This window comes from Mesoplodon bidens (assembly GCF_964165515.1).
Source record: "Mesoplodon bidens genome assembly, contig: HAP1_SCAFFOLD_685, whole genome shotgun sequence".
In the NCBI taxonomy this organism is placed as follows: domain Eukaryota; kingdom Metazoa; phylum Chordata; class Mammalia; order Artiodactyla; family Ziphiidae; genus Mesoplodon; species Mesoplodon bidens.
Window position 1 is genome coordinate 157,934 of NW_027671342.1, and position 20,485 is coordinate 178,418.

The 20,485-nt window shown below is 48.4% G+C and overlaps 1 protein-coding gene across 1 annotated transcript in view; it reads left to right on the top strand.

The window, feature by feature from the left end:
- Positions 1-896, top strand: part of LOC308611542 (forkhead-associated domain-containing protein 1-like) — an 88,224-nt gene extending 87,328 nt beyond the window's left edge. Inside the window, exon 16 of the mRNA XM_081260271.1 lies at positions 687-896. Coding sequence (XP_081116397.1) covers positions 687-803 — 117 coding nt within the window. The 3' untranslated portion in view covers positions 804-896. The remainder of the gene's footprint in view (positions 1-686) is intronic.
- The last annotated feature ends 19,589 nt before the right edge of the window (positions 897-20,485 follow it).

A 20,485-nucleotide genomic window follows, 5' to 3' on the forward strand; every position in this document is an offset into this window, starting at 1 on the left:
ACACACACAAGCATGCGCACATGCACACATAGGCCGTATCTCCTCTCTGTGTCTCTGTGTGGCTCCCCTGATCTCTGCTCTCTCCAGTCATGTGACAGGAAGGAATGACCTCATGGTCCCCCAGTTCAAAGGACCAGCCCTGGAAGCAAGTAGCATCTTAGAACCCATAACCCAAATCCTGGGAGTGACCATCTTAAAAGCCCAGCCCGTGCCAAGTTCCCGATCAGCTATGACCAGGGACAGAGTCATACACATGGCTGCCTGGATCCAGGAGTAGTGCTCAGAAAACGGTTAGACAGACCTCCTAGAGTATGCTGCATTTTACCCTCCTAAGACATCAGAGACATAAGGCATTCAGTTCAGTAACAGCTTTTCGAGAGAAAGTCCATCCCAATGAAATTGCCTATCATCAGAAACTCCTGGTTCAAAAAAAGATGCAAATGTCAGAAGAAAACGTTATCTGTGTATCTGGAAGAGTGTACACCAAAATGTGAATAAGGTTACCTGTGGGTAGTGTGATAATGGTGGATCATTTTACCTTCGTTTTGCTCACGTCTATGTGTGTATATAAATATTTTTTACAACAAAGATTTTATTTTGAGTAACAAAAAATGCCATTTGAGAAATATTTGGGGATCTCCCTACAATTATAGAGTTTGGGCATTTGTTGCTCTTGCTTGTTGTAGGTTGGAGCCAGAAAAGGCACCCCAAAGATGGACCAAGGAAGGGAGATGCTGAAGAGAGAAATGTCCAGCAAATCCAGCCAGAGCCTTCTGTTTTCTAAACCTGGTGGAAGGAACTAGAAACGTCGCCCCGCTGGGCCTCGCATGATCCTCCGTGAGTCAGTGTAACTCTTCTGCGTCAAACTACTAAGATGCTTTTTTAGGACATTAAAGGTTGCTACCCTAGTATGTTGCTTCCTAGACTGGTATTTTGCACAATACTGTGTTTTGGAGTGTGTGAGGAGAGGGGTTCTTTTCACAGATATTATGAATGTAAACATACACAAGCATATGAAGAATAAGTTTGAAATTCAGACTCCTAGGCCTGGTAGATGCAATTATGTGTTTGGGTAGTGACAAACCCAAATGTCACACCTCCAAGGAGCTCTGAGAAGCCCGCAGTTGAGAAAACCCAGGGCGTGTACTGGGGCCACAGGACAGAATGGTAACCTCAGGGCTGTTGGGGCCATGGTACAGTGCATTTATATCTGAATTGATTATAATAAATGTGAACAGCAACCAGTTTTATCGCTTCCATAACAGTGAGTCATGTTTATATGGCGCTCTGCGGTGTTCAAAACACTTCTCGTCTAATCCTCTCTCAAGCCCTGGGAGGTAAATAGCATTATATTCCCCATTTTACAAATGAGGAAGCTGAGGCCCAGAGAGGTTAAATGGCCCGTCTAAAGTCACACAGCTAGTAAATTCAAGAATTGGGTCTGGAACCCAGGTTTCTAACTCCCATCTCACGCTGCCCATTCTGCCGCACCAAGACAGCCCAGTAGGTCAAGTCCCAGGCCATCAGGACAGACCAAGTACCCAGTCATCAAAGAACACACCCCTTTCCCGTGGTGTTTGAAGAGACCCTCATTTTTGCCTTCTCTCCAGCCATCTGTTCTCTCCCTGCCTTTCTTGTACAGCCAGAGACCACCAAACAAAACAGGAGGAAGAGCCAGAAGCCATGAATATCATTTATTTTTTATTTTTAAAAAGCCACAATAAAAGTATTTTGATATTTTAAAACCAAATGCATTCTTTATACTGATTAAAACTAGAAGGAAATGGGAAAAATGATTTGCATGATCTTCCACTAAAGGTACTTCTTACACAGTGAGAAGGGTGAGCATCACCTGACCTTAAAAATCATCTTGAAAATCCCAGCAGTTTTCCATAAAGAACATATTACTTATACTGTACCATATCCCCCAAATCCAAAACAGCAATCTCCAGCACCAGAAAAGATCACTTGGTCAGGCAGTAGTTAAGTAGCTGGCTCATGTTTGGAAGCCAAATTGTGTGAGAAAAAACTACTTTGGTTGAATACAAATATTTGAATTTGCATAAGTTAAATGTAATGCCTATGTGACTCCACTGTATTTGAGGTCTTTCAAAGGACGTGTTAATCTTTATCGTATCAACATTGCAACCCACAATGGCAATGTCCTTTCTTCACTCCTTGAACTAGATGGTTCTTTAGGTGTCTCCTCAGCCACACACCCCTTTCTCTGAGAATGCACATTCCCCAACCAGGTTTACCCTACCTACTGCTGCTCTCTTGGCCACACCTGACTGGCTGATCAGTAGATAGTCTACCCAAGCCAGACAAATCAGGTTTCTCTTCTAACCCAAGCTGGGCCAATCAGCACCTGTGCCCTTGATATTTGGAAGTGGGACACGGAGTTACCACACAGGTCATTAATGGCCCGGAGCTGAAAGTCTTGATGCAGTTCTTAGCTGGGGTGGCCATTTCTCCCACTGTGTTTGGAGAAACAAAGCCAGTCTTAGAAAGAGATGGCCAGGATAGATAAGCAACAGGTAGAGACAAGAAACCAAGACCCAGGGAATTCCCTGGCAGTCCACCCTGCGCTTTCACTGCCAAGAGCCCGGACTCAATCCCTGGTCAGGGAGCTAGGATCCCATAAGCCAAACCGTGTGGCAAAAATAAAAAAAAAAAGAAGAAGAAACCAAGACGACCCCCAGTGAGACAGTGCAGCAGACACTACAAGCCCCTTAGTCATTGCCTCCCTCTACTGTATAAGCAGCACGGGAAATGCCCTCATTTCCCAGCCTCCCTTGCAGCTAGACCTGGCTGTGTTGTTCAGTTCTGGCCAGTGACATGCAGGTGAAGGCCCTGGGCCTGGCTTCCCTTCTGGAATTAAAGGCAAGGCTTTGCTAGGAGAAAGTTTTTCTCTTTGTCCCTTTGCCTTGTCTCCTTTTCCTCTCCTGGAGCTCGGACTTGGAGCTGGAGCAGCCATGTTGGGGATCACCAGGTAACAAGCAAGAGACCAAAGCCCACTTCAAAGGACAGTGGAGTGGAAAGACATGAAAAGCCTGGGTGGGAGCCTAGTGGCATCACTGTGCTCTGCACTGTACCTCAACTGCCTACCTCTGTACATCCTGTTGTATAAATAAATCAATCCTCTCAGTTTCAGCCACTGTAGTCAGATGTACCTGTTTGTGCTGTGGAGCCAACGACTCAAAAGTTAGTGACTTGGGCCTCCCTGGTGGCGCAGTGGTTGAGAGTCCGCCTGCCGATGCAGGGGATACGGGTTCGTGCCCCGGTCTGGGAGGATCCCATATGCCGCGCAGCGGCTGGGCCCGTGAGCCATGGCCGCTGGGCCTGCGCGTCCGGAGCCTGTGCTCCGCAACGGGAGAGGCCACAACAGTGAGAGGCCCGCATACCGCAAAAAAAAAAAAGAGAAAAAAAAAAAAAAAAAAGTTAGTGACTTAAAATGGCAACTATTAGTTCTCATGATTCCAGGCGTCAAGCTGGCCCCTTGTACTGGTCTGGTTGGTTTGGCTGGGGCTAGTTTAGGGTGGCTTCGTGTACATGCCTGCCTGGTCATTGACAGGCAAGCTGGGTTAGGACAGTGGTTCTCAACTGGGGGCGATTTTGCCACCCAGGGGCCATTGGGCAATGTCTGGACACACTTTGGTTGTTAAACTGGGGTGGGGGTGATCCTATCATCTCGGGGTAGAGTCCAGGGATGCTGCTAAACATCCTGCAGTGCACAGAACAGCTGCCCACAACCAAGACTTATTTGATCCAATATGTCAATAGTACCGAGAATGAGAAACCCTGGTCTAGAAAGGCCTCAGCTGGGACGTCTGATTCTGCCTGGTGTGGTCCCTCATCACCCAGCAGGCCAGACCAGGCCACGTGTGGTGGGTACAGGTTTCCAAGAGCAGCAGGAGAGAGAAAGCCGCAAAGCACACTTTTCAAGTCTCCACCTGCCATGTGTCTGCCAACATCTCATCAGACAAAGCAAGCCACATGGCTAGAGTTCATTTGGGAGGGGCTCCAAATTTTTACCATCTACCCACATCCAGGTTTCTGTTATTTAAAGCTGAAGGCAGCGCGCGCCCAGAGCGTTAACGGGCGGGGGCGGGGGTGTGGAGTTGGGAGGTCAACTGGGCCTCCTGGTAGCCTCCCTGAGTTCAACCAATCCAGTGAGGAGAAGCCGTGGGCGGGGCGAGCTCCTCTGCCAGAGCGGCGTGAAAAATTTCCCAAGGCAGAGCAAAAACCTTTCCTGAGCGACTGAGCATGCCCAGTGGTGAAAGGTCCAGCCCAACTTTCACCACATCCCAGACTCCAGAGGGACTTTTCTGAAACCCAGAGAATTGACCATGTCCTCAAACAGCTTAAAAATCTTCCAGGGCTCCCCCATGCCTCCTCAGGAAAAAAAGATCACACTTCAGTGGGGTTTTTATGCTTCATCCTCAACCTATTTCTTCAGCCACGTCTCCCACTACTTTTGCAAGAACTCTTTTGCTCCACGGATGTTGCAAACTTGCAGCTTCTCATACATACCATGTTCTCTGTGCACACAGGTTCACCTACCTGCGATTCTCTGCCCAGGCCCTCTCTACCAGGGTAATTGCATCTGTGCTTTCTAGGTCTATGAAGACAGTCATGCTTCATCCCTCTGGCATAGCTCTTGTTTTTGTCTGTTTGTTTGTTTTTTTGCATCTTTGTTGGAGTGTAGTTGCTCTACAATGGTGTGTTGGTTTCTGCTTTGTGGCAGGGTGAATCAGTTATGCATGTGCATGTGTTCCCATGTCTCTTCCCTCTTGCGTCTCCCTCCCTCCCACCCTCCCTGTCCCACCCCTCTAGGTGGTCGCGGGGCGCTGAGCTGATCTCCCTGTGCTGTGCGGCTGCTTCCCACTAGCTATCTATTTTATGTTTGCTGGTGTATATGTGTCCATGGCATAGCTCTTCTTATTCTGTGTTGTGAATATACTCTATGTGCTCACATGTCTTATCTTCACTAGAATGTGAACTACTTGAGGGCAGGGGTCTTGGAATATTTTATACCTGGATGGAACTCTAAGACCTAGCAGGGTGCCTGGCACAGGATAGACACTCAATAATTGCTTATTGAATAAATGAATGGATTATGAGCTCCATGAAGGAAAAAAAAAAAAGCTGAAGGCATTCCAACTGATGCAGAAAGTTGCCCTGATTCCTGATGACTTTCTGGTTCTTGGTTTCTTTCCTTGGAAAGGCCCATTCCAATGCCTGCCCTTGGGTTCCACTAGGACTTTTTGTATCACTCAAGATTCTCTGGTTGCAACCAACAGAAATCTCCTGTGGCTAACTTAAAGAGAAAAGGAGTTTACTGAAAGGAAATGCGGAAGGTTAGAGAATCAACGGGCAAGCAAAGCGGAGGAGTCTGGACAGGCAGGAGCCATCTTTTCTTCCCCGTAGATGTCCCCTTTTTTGCTTCAGCCGGTTTGAGTTTCTGTTATTTGCAACCAAAATGGCATTTACTAAGACGCTCTGCACAGCCCCAACTGGTAGCTCTGAGAAGCTACCAGCGACCTTTCTTTCCCCTGACGTTGTACCAAGGGACAGCAAGGTACCTGCAGTCCCCCCACCAGAACTCCCAATCTTCTGATCCCCAAAGAAGCTAAGCCAAACAACTTCCTTCCACCCTTGGCAATGGGGGCCCATTTGGATTCGTGACTTTGCAGATAAGGTGCCCTTCTCCAGCAACTTGGCAGAGCCAGCAGTGCCTGCTGTTGTGGAAACCGGGGTCATGAAGTGTCTACGGAAGAAAACAGCTTCCCCTGGATCCGTGTTGCAAAGTGTGTTCCTGGTAAGTGGAGTGGTTTCCAATTTTTTAGCGTCTTAGGAATGAAAGCAATACACTAACGATGAGAGGAAACCCAAAATCTGCTAATGCATTTATTTTTTTTTTATTATTATTATTTTTTAAATTTATGGCTGCATTGGGTCTTCGTTGCTGCGCCCGGGCTTTCTCTAGTTGTGGCGAGCAGGGGCTACTGTTTCTTGCGTTGCGCGGGCTTCTCATTCCATGGCCTTCTCTTGTTGCAGAGCACAGGCTCTAGGCATGGAGGCTTCAGTAGTTGTGGCTCGCAGGCTCAAGAACGCAGGCTCAGTAGTTGTGGCGCACGGGCTTAGTTGCTCCGCGGCATGTGGGATCTTCCTGGACCAGGGCTCGAGCCTGTGTCCCCTGCATTGGCAGGCGGATTGTTAACCACTGCACCACCAGGGAAGCCCCTCATTTACTCTTAATGCTTCCCCCTGTTGAGGAAAAACAGGAGGAAAAAAGAAAGGGCAGGGCTTCCTTGGATGCCAGCAGCCAGCAGAGCTGGAAGAGGCAAGGGATGGACTCCTCCCTAGAGCATCCAAGGGAGTTTGGTCCTTCTGAAAAACCTTGATTGCAGCCCAGCTGATGCTGATTTGGGGCTTCCAGCCCCCAGACCCATGAGAGAATACGTTTGTTGTTTTAGGCCACTAAGCTTGTGGGAATTCATCACTGTGTTTAGCAAACCAACACGGGGCTCAATCTTCAACTCATTAGAGACCAGCCCCCCACTTTGATCTGAACACTTCTGGACTCTTCCTATACGGCAGGAGTGCTGTGGGAATTGCACAAAGGACCTTAGTTGTTTTGTATGTGTGGAAACAATCAAGTAGAAAATTATTCACGTTGTTCATAGAATAGCTCATGGATGTTTAGTACGTAAACTATGGAGCATGGATGCACCTCCGTCTAAAAGGAAGGCAGGGAGAATGTTAGCTAGGAATGGTAGCAATAGGCTGGAGCCCTGAATAGTGCCTAGGAAGACAAGGAAGTTATCTGCAAGAGTAAATTAAAACCAAAGCAGGAGGTCACTTTCACCTCAAAATTCCCGAAGGCACACTCATCCTGCTTGTTCACTGGTTCAGACTTCTCAGAGCTCTCTCTCTTTTCACTACAGAAAAAGCTAAAAAGGTAAAAACCAGAAGAAAGACCCTGGCCCTTCCTTTCCTCTCCGCCGTGTTTTGGTTCTTAGACTAAATATAAGAAAGGCAGAGACAGGGGAGAAAAATCAAAAGCCACCCACCTCACCTGTTCTTGGGCCCTAACTGGCCCCAGGGCTATGAAAGAGCAAAGAAAATTCCCCCAGCGCTCCCACCCCACACAAAAGGAGGAATCTCAGCAGCCATATTGGTGCCATGTGACCTCCACCCTCTCAAGTCACAGCTGATAGGTATGTGTTCACCTGACCCAGGAGAACCAATCAGAAGCTGGGCTGGGCTAGGTTCATCTCTCCCAGGTCCTGGGTTGGGCAATGTGGTATCAGGGATTAAGGGGCCACAGGTGAGTGAAGCAGGGGACGTACCTCAGCACAGAGAGAAGGTGACTGCTGAAAGAGGCCGACATGAGGATGAGACCTCAGACATAGCTGTGTCCTGATGACTTTCTGGTCTTTGGTCCTGATGCCTTGGAAAGCCCAGCTGTACTTCTGCCCCTGGGTTCCACAAGAAATGCTGTGTCCTCCCAATAAATTCCCCTTTTAAGGTCGGATCCTAAATGTAGTCCATGTCCTTGAAGGCGGGCCCTGCCTTTGCATCATATCAGGCAGTGCTGGGCCCACAGTGGATACTCCACCTGGTCTCAATTTTGATTTTCACTTTTCTCAGACCAGTTACAGTTCTGAAAAGGGGAGCCACAAGCAGATGATTGAGATAAAGATCGTGTTGGAGCACAACTGTGACTGCAGTGCAGAGCGCTGCCTGGTGTGTGTGTGCAGCTAAGTCAGCTGCATCCACCCACAGATAAGTATGGAGCTCCACAGATATGTGCCAGGGTACTGTTCTGGGTTCTGGGGATAAAGCATGAAGCCCCGCTCTCCATGGGAAGGGTCCTTGCTTGAACAGTGTTTCCCAAAGTGGGTCCCGTGGCCTTGGGTGACAATGACCATGGTCATTTTGGACTGGCTACTTGCACTGGATCTAATCAACTTGAAAGCCACCAGGGAGCCACGTGCACAGAGAAAGCTGGTCTGCAAGAGGAGACTCATGAAGCAGAGGTTCACGGAGAAAACAGTCCTTCATAGAAAGAGATAGTTCTGGGCTCTCCTTAGCCTGGCCTCACTCACTGTCCTATAGGATGCCCCAGGCTACTTTCAATAAAGTCCTATCTTATGCTTAAACGAGTTGCAGTGGGTTTCTGTTGCTTGATGCCAAATGTTCTGAGACGCCTTGGCTCTGGATGAACATGTGTGAGATGGGAAATCTAAACTAAACCCACAACTGTGGAGCAAAACTGAAAATGGGACACAGCTTTATCCCTGGAAATGAATGGATCAATCAAACCACAGGCCATAAATGGGCAGTACACGAAGAGCCCTTCTGAGGATTACTGGTCTCATTTGTTGCCTTAAGGGCCCTGGCCAGGCCCATTTAGCTCCTAGGACAAATTGTGCTGAGTATTTAAGTGTGGAGGTACAAAAGGACAGCCCCTGTTCTGTATGCAAGCACAGAGGGCGAGAGATAGGCTTTCAACTGGGGAGGACTTTGTTTTAATCCAAGCACTGCTGCTTCCTAGAAGGATGATCGTGAGCAAATTATTGGATCCCTCTGAGCCTTCCTCTCTACACCAGCAAAATGGAGTTTCCTAATTTTTTTTTTTTTTTTTTTTTTTGTGGTATGCAGGCCTCTCACTGTTGTGCTCTCTCCTGTTGTGGAGCACAGGCTCCAGCTGCACAGGTCCAGCAGCCATGGCTCATGGGACCAGCCGCTCCGTGGCATGTGGGATCCTCCCGGACTGGGGCACCTGTATTTCCTCTTAATAACAACCACACTGGCGTTTAAGTGAGCCTGGCTAGGCTTACAAATGCACACATAAAGATTACCAACTACCTTCCACAGAGACGGAAGAGGGAAGCTGAAGCTAAAACACCCTGTGAGGGCTTCCCTGGTGGCGCAGTGGTTGAGAGTCCACCTGCCAATGCAGGGGACACGGGTTCGTGCCCCGGTCCGGGAAGATCCCACATGCCGCAGATTGGCTGGGTCTGTGGGCCATGGCCACTGAGCCTGTGCATCCGGAGCCTGTGCTTCGCAATGGGAGAGGCCACAACAGTGAGAGGCCCGCGTACCGCAAAAAAAAAAAAAAAAAAAAAACCCAAACCAAAACAAAAAAAACACCCCGTGGGTAGTCAGAGGAGAGGACCGTCACAGCTCATCCTCCTGTGCCGTGTGCCAGGCATGATCTGAGCACTTGTACACATGTTAATTTATTAAAATACTTCTAACAACCCTATCAGGTTGGGACTACCATCACCCTGCGTACAGACGGAACAAAAGGAAACAGAATATGGTGTCCTCCTTGTGTTCACAAAGCCCGTTAACTGGCAGAGGCAGGACTTGAAGGCCACAGTCCGGCTCCCGAGTCCATGCCATGCTTTACAGCCTCCAACTTCTCACGCTCATTCCTAGAGCCACCTGGGAAGGAGGAACCAGGCAACTAAAGACTGGGTTTGAATCAGACTCCACGTCTGACCAGCCACGTGATCCCGAGCAGGGGGCCTCGCCTCTCTGAGTCTCAACCTGGCTCCCTTGCAAAATGGGCACATTAATGGGAACGTCAGCCTTCAGCAACGCTGTGACGAGTATCAGTGTAGCAGGTGTGAACGGGCTTTGTAAACTCTGGAGTGTTCTGTGAGGTATAAACTACCCTCTATTCTCATTAGAGGGAATTCATTTCATAACCTGCTCCTGGCTCTTGAACTTGGCTGTGCATCCAGTCAGTGCTGGATGATCTGGAACCAACAGCTGGTCTATTTATGGCTGAAAACCCACAGGTCATAGGAAGACAGCAGCACCGGAGCCCCTGGGTGGCCACAAAGATAAGGTTCGTGTCTTGAGGACCGATGACATGGTGGTCACTGAAGGAACAGGCCCCTCCTGCCCCTTCCACTAGTGACAACTGAAAACTTTGGTTTCCCCAACACCCCGATCCAAGATCAACCCGACTCTTTGCCCAATGTTGGAGAAGTACCGGCGTGTCCTGCAGCACTGGCTGGCCCCCTCTGACTGTGTGTTGCCTCCTTCCACAGATCAGTGCCCTACAGCAAGGCTACAACCAGGTGCTGTGCCAGACCCTGTCTGAGAGAAAATTAGAAATCACCTCCCTGAAGCACGAGGCCGAGAACTTAAGGAGGGAGGCCGCCATCACGTCAGGTGAGGCCCTTCTGCATTCAGGCCTCAGAGCTTTTGCCCTCCCCCTGCAGACATCACCAGTCAACCAGCACACCTGTGCCCGTGACCTGGGTGCAGCCTCAGGGATCACCCATGTCGGTGCATTAGAGTTCTCCCTCAGTGGAGGTTTCTTGCCACCCGGTTCCGAGGGCAGGGCCTGGTAAATATTTGAGAGAATGGTATCTCTTGGCTACAAGGTCTCCTGAGCACTGGCCCCACCAGGGAGAACACAGGTCGCCTTGTGGCTTGGGTGGTTCCACAAAGCAGCCTGAGTGCAAACTAGAGCGTGGACAAAATGGGGTCACTCCTTTAAGGCACCCATTGTCTCACACATTTCAGCCGAGTGCACTTGGGCCCAAGAGAAACCATTTTCTAATTTGATCAGAGGTGGTTCCCTGATAAAGGGCTTGGGTTGGGAGAGGGGCAGCCAACGCACAGCTGTGGCTGAGCTTTGATTCCCTGGATTCCTTCATTGCTTCAACATGTTTCTTGAGCTCCTACTAGGTGTCAGGCCCCGTTCCAGGCTCCGGGGAGGGAGAGCCAAGCAAGACAGTCAGATTCCTGTACTCACAGATTCGGGAGGGGGTGACAGACAATAAAAGTAAACGGATGAATAAACAAGCCCACTTCAGAGAGCAGTGCTGCTGTGGAGAAAATAAACTGTGTGTCGTGATGGCCAGCGCTTCAAGGGGGGAGGCCAAGGGGGACCAGCTTAGTGGGTGTGCAACCATGGAACTCAGGTGGGACTTGAACCCGTGGGCTGGGACTCGAACCCAGTCAGAACCCACTATCTTTTAATCGAGATCACGCATGTGGTCTCGGGACTTAATAAACCTCAGGTTCTTTATGTCTCATGCAGAAAGAATTCAGTGAGAGACAAAGTAAGAAGTGGATTTCTTTAGAGAGAAACACACTCCACAGACAGAGTGTGGGCCATCTCAGAAGGCTAGAGGCCCCTAAATATGGGGTGGTTAGTTTTTATGGGGTGGGTAATTTTATTGGCTAATGAGTGGGAGGATTGTGACAACTCTAATATTTTGGGGAAGGGGCGGGGATTTCCAGGAATTGGGCCACAACCCACTTTTTTTTTTTTCCTGTACACAGGCCTCTCGCTGCTGTGGCCTCTCCCGTTGCGGAACCCTGGCTCCGGACGCACAGGCTCAGTGGCCATGGCTCACGGGCCCAGCCGCTCCGCGGCATGTGGGATCTTCCCAGACCGGGGCACGAACCCGTGTCCCCTGCATCGGCAGGCGGACTCTCAACCACCGCGCCACCAGGGAAGCCCCACCACCCACTTTTTGACCTTTATGGTCAGCCTCGGAACTGTCCTGGTACTGGTGGGTGTGTCATTTTGCTCATGTATTACAATGAGTCTGTAATGAGGCTCCAGTCCCCCTGGAAGTCGAATCTTACGCCCCCTTGGACCTAGCTGATTCTAACCAGTTTATGGTGTATCCTCCACGGCTATGTCCTTCTTTTAGAGAGGACCTGTTTCACGTGGGCAAGGACAAGCCAAGGGCAAGAGAGGCTGCAAGGAGTGAACAGGGGATTGTGGGGCTGGGCAGGGTCGGGGGGTCTGGGTTTTATTCCAAGGGTGTTGGGAATCCAGTGGAGGTTTTTAAGCAGAAACTGACATGCCTAGAGACCTGAAGAGGATGGGACCACTCACAGACGAGGGGAGGGAGAGAAGCAGGTGACAGGGAGGAGGCAGTGAGCCTCGGAGGGGCACATCACTCTGAAAGCAGCCGGCGCGTAACAGGAAACATGCCCACAGCTGTAGAAGCCAGACATAGCATTGAGTCGCACGTGAATCCCCATCTCTGTATGAATCTGTGCTTTTCTTCTGCCTCACTCTGCAACTTAATCACACCCAGCCCCACCCCCTGCTGCCCCCAGGTCTCTGCTTATGCTCCTCCCTCACTTGGGATGTCCTCAGATATTTTCTGAGCACCTCCCCCAGGCTAGGTGCTGTTCTGGGCACCAGGAATGGAAGGATGAACTCGCTGGTCCTCACCTTCCTCCCGTATGTCGGCCAGTGAAACCTCATCCAAGCATCAAGCCTGTCTCAGATCCCACCTTCTCTGATCAGGGAGTCGGACAGACCTGGGTTGGGATAACGCTTGAGATGGGCTGGACCCACTCAAAGTGTGGCAAGCCCCAGAGGGATTTCCAAGTAACTGAACTATGTCCTGGAGGCAAAGCTCATTTTTAAAATGAAATTCTGGAGCATTTTGTGCTTTATTTCATAGACATTCTTGATTGATACCTACCACTAAAACTGGGCCTGATGTTCTTTCAAGAAAAGAACGGTAGGAGATAACCCAATACCACTGCATTTATGCACCCTTCTTCCCACTTTTATTCAAAATGATACTACAATGCAATAGGGAAGAGATATGGGGAGATATGTATATGCATAACTGATTCACTTGGTTATAAAGCAGAAACTAACACACCATTGTAAAGCAATTATACTCCAATAAAGATGTTAAAAAAAATGATACTACAGTAATGGAGTAGTTATCTATTGCTGCATAACAAGTTACCCCAAAATGTAATGGATAAAACCCCAACCAATATTTATTATCTCCCCCAGTTTCTGTAGTTCAGGAATTTGAGCGGGGGGTGACTTTGTTCTCATGAGTTGCAGTCAAGATGTTGGCTGGTGCATCAGTCATGTCATCTAAAGCCTCGGGGGGAGCCGGAGGATCCCCCTTCCGAATGGCTGCTCATGTGGCTATTGGCTGGAAGCCTTAGTCCCTCAGCACACATGCTTCTCTCTAGGGCTGCTTGAGTGTCCTCACAACACAGCAGTTGGCTTCCCCCAGAGTGAGTGATTCAAGAGGGAGCAAAGAGGAGGCCACAGTGTCTTTTATGACTCAGCCTGAGAGGAAAGAGTCCGTCATTTCCACAGTATCATATTGGTTACCCATGGCAGCCCTATTCAGGGTGGGAGGGGCTACACAGGGCATGAATTCTAGGCGGCAGGGATCATTGGGTCCATTTTGGAAGCTGGCTGCCGAGAAAAATAATAGGAGCCATGGAACAAACATAATTTAGCCACTTCTTGTTCTTGGGACATACCATCTCATTTGACCCTTACAATAAATCTGTGTGGGACAGACAGTGGGAGGTGAAATAGCTTGTCCAAGACCATGAAGCTAATAAGTGGTAGAGAGGGGTCCAAACTCAGAGGACTGTGAAACCAACCACCCCATCAATAGCGTCCAGCAGTGCCCTCTGCCACACGCCCGTCTCCTGGCCTCTGGAGAAAATTCCTAGACCTTCCCTGTGCTGCGACTTTGTTCCCCAGGCCCATGGTGTGGCCTCTCCTCCCAGCTTTGCCTGGCCTGTGCCCACAAGGGGCCCCCAAAGGTTTCTCCTCTCGCTGGTGCTGACTGCCCCTCATTCTCACTGAAGCCTCAAACCCTGTTCTGTGGACTTTGCTCTCATTCCCATTCCTGCTCTGGGACCCTTGGAAAAAGCCTCCCCAGTTCTAGGCGGGCACCGGTGGTGGCCCAGGCTTGGAAGGTCTTGTCCAAACGTTGGCTGACAGCCATGGTGTTGCCAATAATCCTTCCTGCCTCTTTGACCTCCATGAGTCTTTTGGTTTGGTTTGGTTTGGTTCTTTTACAGAGATGGTGTCATCTTTGCAAAGAGACGTGTTAGTAAAGGATGGTCAAGTTCAACAACTACAACAGGAGGTGAATCAACTGAAAAGTGAGAACAAAGAAAAGGATCACCAGCTCGAAGCCCTCAGCTCCAGAGTGAGTGTCGGGTCATCAGCAAATTGTAGCTGCGAAAAGCAGACACAGTGGAGTCACATGACACATGGTGGTGAGATGAGGCCAGTGCCCAAGGACACAGGGAGGGTAGCTGCTGGGCAGGTGGCCAACTTCTCTGAAGCCTTTCAAAGGACAGCATGTATGTGGCTCAGAATAAGCATAATAGATTTTCAAATCAAGCAAACATTTTCTAACCCCTATTATAAATGAGTTTGTTTAATCCCAGCAACAAACACACCTATGAGCATATACTGCCATTGCCAAGTTTAATATTAAGCAGAATACGATCTCTCTGTGAGCAAGGATGACCACACGGCTGCATCGTGGTCCCAGCACCACTGGTTCTCATAATTGTCTTCAAAGCAGAACGTTTGAAGATCCAGATGCAAACACGCAGACTCTCATTTCTTCCTTAGACTTTAGTGTGTAGAATGTCTCTATGGAAGATGAACGTGGTAGGCAAGCAAAGAGCTTTTTACATGTAACTTTGACTATTTGCAAATCTTGCCTTCAATGCTAACTTTAGAATCCTGACTCTATAGGATAAGATTTCTCAGTATTTGTATGATGTGCCTGTTTCTGTGAGTCAAGGTAAAACCTCAAAGCTTTCATCTCAGGTGGCAACTCAGAGATTCCCAGAGGCTACCCGATAGCTAGGTCTGCATGGGGGTGGGGTGAGAACAGATCTTGAGGTTCCAAGGAAAAGGCACAGTAGGTAATACCTGGTACGTAGTACCATACCCAGTTTGGAGCTGGTGAAAGGCACTGCATGAGCTTTGGGATCAGACAGACCAGGGTCCAATCTCAGAGCTTTCTTTTATTGTAAATTATTTGGCCTCCATTTCCCCATCTGTGAAATGGGGATGACAAAATCGTTTTCTGAGAAGTGGGAGGCTGGTTTTAGTTGTGCTCTTCTGCCTCTGCCCTGGGTTGGCTGCCTGGCCAAGCCCTCTGCATTCGTTTCTCCCAAGCAGAGTGTCTTCCCAGGCATGTGCTATAGCTGTTTAATGTGGTGTGTGTGTGTGTGTGTGTGTGTGTGTTGGGGACGGGAAGGGGATGCAGAGGTGGTGCTAAGTAGAAGGAATCTGCAAAGACAGCACCTGCTTGGCTCGTCTACCTCCTGAAGTGCATTTGGATGATTTATGTCCCCGTTTCCCCTTCCTTGTTGCCCTCGGAATGAGGTCCCTTCTCCTCTAGACTGTGCTGGCCGGTAGCACAAGGGCTCGTCACCACCAAGGGTACTGCTCTTGTGAACATTTGAGATGCCTTTTTTTTTTAATGACATACATCATGTGTGTTAATTTTAGAAAAATAAGTAGATGACATTGAGAAGAAAAAATAAAAAGAGAGGAGAGGAAATGCTACCTTGAGAAATCAGTGTTAATATTTTCATGTATGTTCTTCCAGTCTTATTTCTATATATTGCCTAGAAATCAATCAATCAATCATTTTATAGTGAATTTATTCTATGCACCTTTTTAAAATTTTTAAATACTTACTATTTTCCCGTGCTAATAAATCAGCGCTCTTATCATTCGTCTTAAAAGCTACATACTTTCTCCTGGATGTACCCAGTGTTATAAAGTGGTCTGCTGTGCTAAACAACACTTGGGTTGTTTCCTCATTTTATTTTTATTCCACAGTTACTGACAATTCTGTGAAGAGCATCCTTGAAACTACAGATTTACTTATTTCTCCAGTCATTGTCCTTAAGGTACATTCCTAAAGTGGGAATTGCTGGGTCAAAAGAAGGCACATCCATCCTTATGCACTTAATGCCTGTTGCCGAGACGCCCTCGGGCAAGACAGCTCCGTTTTCCCCTCCACACCAGTCGGGGCAGTTGTGTTTTTGAGATGCAACCTGCACAAGAGCCCTAAGATGGACCCCAGCTCTCTGGCTCGGCCCCCTGCACCCTCACCCGTCACAGCGTGAAAACATCCCAATTCCTGCACCCTAAGTACCCAGAGTCTACAAAGCTGGATTTCCCCTGAAGTGAAGTTTGCTGGCTTTTGAAGAGGAATTTAGGCGCTCTATTCCTCAGAACTCATGAGAGGGTGAACTGGGAATGACTGCAGGATCCCGTGCTCCCATCACACAAATGGTCTCGCCTCTCAGAATTCAGAGGTGTGATTGGGTTATACAGCAGGAAACACTCCTGGGCGTGAACACAGGTACTTGGGACCCCCAGCCAAGCCCCGGTGGCCTTGTCAATTTTATGCACAGTGCTCAGTGCTGAAAGAAGAGTTACAGAAGGAAGATGCCTAGAAGGAGAACTGGGAAGCCCAAGAGAAAGAGTTAAAACTCTGCAAAACCGTGCGTTGAACTTTCTGACCCCTAGGTGTCCACTGAAAGCCTAGATTATGGCCTTGAGGGTTTTGGACGGGTTCCATGGCCCATTAGGTAGCACAAGCTCTGGGGCTTTCTGGGTGTTTGTCTGTTAATGTAGTCTCCTAATGCTTTGATTTGCTAGCCTCAAAGAGATGGGTGAAAAGACCATGGAAAACACACTCTCCCCAGATTTTCTGGGCAGTTGGCTCAAGGCCCCTCATCAGGATTCCCCTGGGGAAAGGGACGAGAGGTGGCCACCGTATGCTGCTAGAAATTCACCGTGGTCCCTACCCCTGGACTTGTAATGCCCAGACTTTCATGATCCACTGTCACAAGTTTTATCACAGCCCTGAGCACTGTTATTAACACAACTCTTCTTGAAGTATTTTTGCTTAAATACATTCAATTTTACAACAATTCATAAAAACAAAATAAAAAGCAAATGTATCACTGGCCTTGTATGGAAGGTGAACATAAAAATCAATACAGTGAAAAGATGACCACTCAGTGTAAATGTTCACCCCCTGTACAGGCCCGAACCCTCGTGCACATCACCAGGCATACGTTTTCCATCCGTTGGGAAGGACGGTGCCTGGGACGGGGGGAGGAGACGTGTGTTCTTCTCTCTGTCAGGAGCACACTTCTCTGCCTCAAATGAGATAAAAATGTCATTGTTCTTTTCTTCCAAACTGTGCCCATTGTGTCTTCCAAACAGCCCTTATTTAGATTGAACTCAAAAATGTGCCCCAAGGAAAGAGACTCTAATGAGTGGATAGGTATCTTGTACTGTTTAATCCAGGATCCATGCTGATCTTCAAAAGAAACTCAAATTTTCCCTCACCCAGCCCTTTCATTGCATCCGTTGAAAGAAAATCTACTTTGCCTCAAAGATGTGGAATTGTCCCCCAAGGGAAGGAATGAAGCGAATCCCAGACTAGGTTTCTGCCTTAATGAACCGGATGAAATGAGTTGTGAAGTTGACTTCCCTGTTGTTGGAACTCTTTCAGCAAATCCATGACATGGAAAAAGAAATGAGGAAGCTCAGGGTGGAGCTGAAAAGGAGCAGTACCGAGCAGAGCCTGATCTCTATGACGCTGTGGGAAAAGAGCAAGGTATGGCAGGGACAGGTCGGCCTGGGAACCACTCTGGGGCAAGCACACCACCTGCATCATCTCTGTTCATCCTCACAATGACCCCATGCGGTCTATACTGGTATTCACCCCACTTTACAGTCGGGAAAACTGAGGCTCACAGAGGTGAAGGAAGTTATCCAAGTTCACTTGCATAAAGTAGTTGTGGCAGAACTTGAATCCAGGTCTGCCTGACTCCAAAGCTCCTATGTGTAACCACAACCCTAGACTGCCTTCAGATATTAATTGTGAAATTATCTAAGAAAGAATTGATCCATTAAATCAAGTTTGCCAATGATGTTGTTCCAACTTAAATTCTCATATTGATTTTTTTTTGGCTTTTTGTTCCATCATTGAGAATGTTTTTAAAAATCTCAACATGTTTGTCATTTGTGTGTTTCTTCTTTTAATATGAACGATGTTTGCTTTATATATTTTGAGGCTGTGTTACTAGGTGGATATGAATTTAGAATCCTAATACTTCCTGTAGAGCAAAACTTTAGATCATCATGAAATGTCCCTTTTCATCTCTAGTAGTGTTTCTCCCTTAACGTCTCCTTTGTCATTTAGCTTCATCACTGGCTTTCTGTTGGTTAGAGTTTTCATACCATATCTTTTTCATATGTTCTCTGTCAATTTTTGTCTTAAGGTTTAGACATATGCCTTCAAATAGCGTATCATTTTTACAAAATCCAGTTTGACAATCTTTGACTTTTAGTCCATTTATATTATGTAATTACTCGTGTACTGGGGTTTAAATCTACCTTCTTGCTCAATACCAGTTGTACCATCTGTGCTATGTTCCTTTTCCTCTCCTTTCTTGCCTCCTTCTGAGTGGATGGTTTTCTCTTATTCCACTTTCCCCCTCTATTAGCTTGGAAATATTTCACTTTTTTACTATTCTTTTAGTAATAGTAAGACAATAGCATTCATCCTTGACTCACCAAAATCACACATTAATTAAGTTTTTCACTCTTCTACTATTCTCTTAGTAGTCATCCTGAAGACTACAATATGCATTCTTTTTTTTTTTTTTTTTTTTTGCGGTACGTGGGCCTCTCACGGTTGTGGCCTCTCCCGTTGTGGAGCACAGGCTCCGGACGCACAGGCTCAGTGGCCATAGCCCACGGGCCCAGCCATTCCGCGGCATGTGGGATCCTCCCGGACCGGAACACGAACCCATGTCCCCTGCATCGGCAGGCGGACTCTCAACCACTGCGCCACCAGGGAAGCCCTATCCTGTGGTTTTTAAGTATCCCTGCACACTCTGCCTGTCTCTAGAGTATTAAGTCCAGTTGCGCTGTTTTTACCTCTTTGTTTATTGAGATTATTATTTACTTGCATTAAAATGTACCAGTTTCAAAGGTACAGTTTGATTAATTTTGGTAATTGTATACCAGGTGTAACCACCACCACGACCCAGATATAGAAAAGTTACTTACCCTTTAAAAGTTTTCCATCCCAATTTGCCCCAATTCAGTTTTGAGACACTTTATTGAGTTTTACTGCTTTCTCTAACATCGACTCTCCGGGTGATTTAGGAAAGTCACTTTACCTCTCTGGATGTGTTTTTGCTTTTATAACATGAAAAATGCCAGAACAGATGTGTTACCAAGGGCCCTTGCAATACTTTCAGAAAATGAGGGGGTAGGGTAAGGGCGGGAATCTCAGCCTTGCGTCCTCATTCTTCACACAGCACACGCATGTGGCAGATCCTAGTGGGAAAAGCCTGTGGTCGCATCAGAGAGAATTCGGTTTCCATCTCCTCTCTTGCTAGTGTGTATGTAACCTTTTGTAAGCATCAGCTTTCTCATCTCCAATATCAGGCTTATTAACAAGGTCTATTTGTTTACTGTTGTGAGGATGAATTGAGATGCACCGGCAGCCTTAAATGTTAGTTGGTATTTGTATTATGGCATAATAGAAAGGCACTGCATTCAACCATCTCAGTTACTACACGTTTATGCAGGCTGATTCTCACAGCCAAAACAGACGCACAAAGTACACCCACCCATTTACATACGTGGGGAAGCCCGAAGCCTCCCTTGCCTGCCTTCCTTACGGGGCTCAGAGAAAAGCTGCGCATGCGTGCGCGTGCTTCCAAAGCGCCTCGCTAGGGGGCGGAATGGGAAACAGGAAGTTTTAAAGCCTGTCGTACAAGCGCGACGTAAAGCGGGTCTGCTTTATGGCACCCTGCTTCCGCCGTAAAGCGCCTTTGGCAATCCCGCGTGAGTGGGTTGAGGAGACGACTGCCAGGTGAAAAACGCGATTCTTGGAGGTTGGCTGACTTGACGTCTTCCCCTTGGGCAAACGCGGGAGCCGGAGCCGGAGCCGGAGCCGGAGCCAGAGCCAGCTGCTCAACTCCCTAACTAAAAAGCAGAAGCATCATCTAAGGGATTTCGGCGAGGAGCATCCCTTCTATGACAGGTATGGAGAGGCAAGGCTGGGACCGGCGCTGCCGGCGTCCTTTCCCGGTGGGAGCCCGCGTGTCCCCGCGTTTGGTCCGCCGGTGCCCCGGGGGTAGTGACAGGGCAGCTCCCGCCGCGTGCCACGCTGCCCCGGCGCCGGCCTAGCTCGCCCGGGGATCCTGGCGGCTTCCCGCCTGAGATGGGGTTCTTCGCCGGTCTTCCTACCCTTTGTTGAGCCTGTAGTTTTATGCTAGACGGCACGCCTCCTGTGTGGCGACTGGGCAGAGGTTTTATAAGCTTGTGTTCGTTTTCTATGTTTTTAAAGAATTGCTTGGGGGCTTCCCTGGTGGCGCAGTGGTTAAGAATCCTCCTGCCAAGGGAGGGGACAGGGGTTCGAGCCCTGGTCCGGGAAGATCCCACATGCCGCGGTGCAAGTAAGCCCGTGCGCCACAACTATTGAGCCTGCACTCTAGAGCCCGCGAGCCACAACTACTGAGCCAGGGTGGTGCAACTACTGATGCCGGCGAGCCTAGAGCCCCTGCTCCGCAACAAGAGAAGCCACCTGTCGCCGCAACTAGAGAAAGCCCGGGCGCAGCAACGAAGACCCATAGCAGGCCA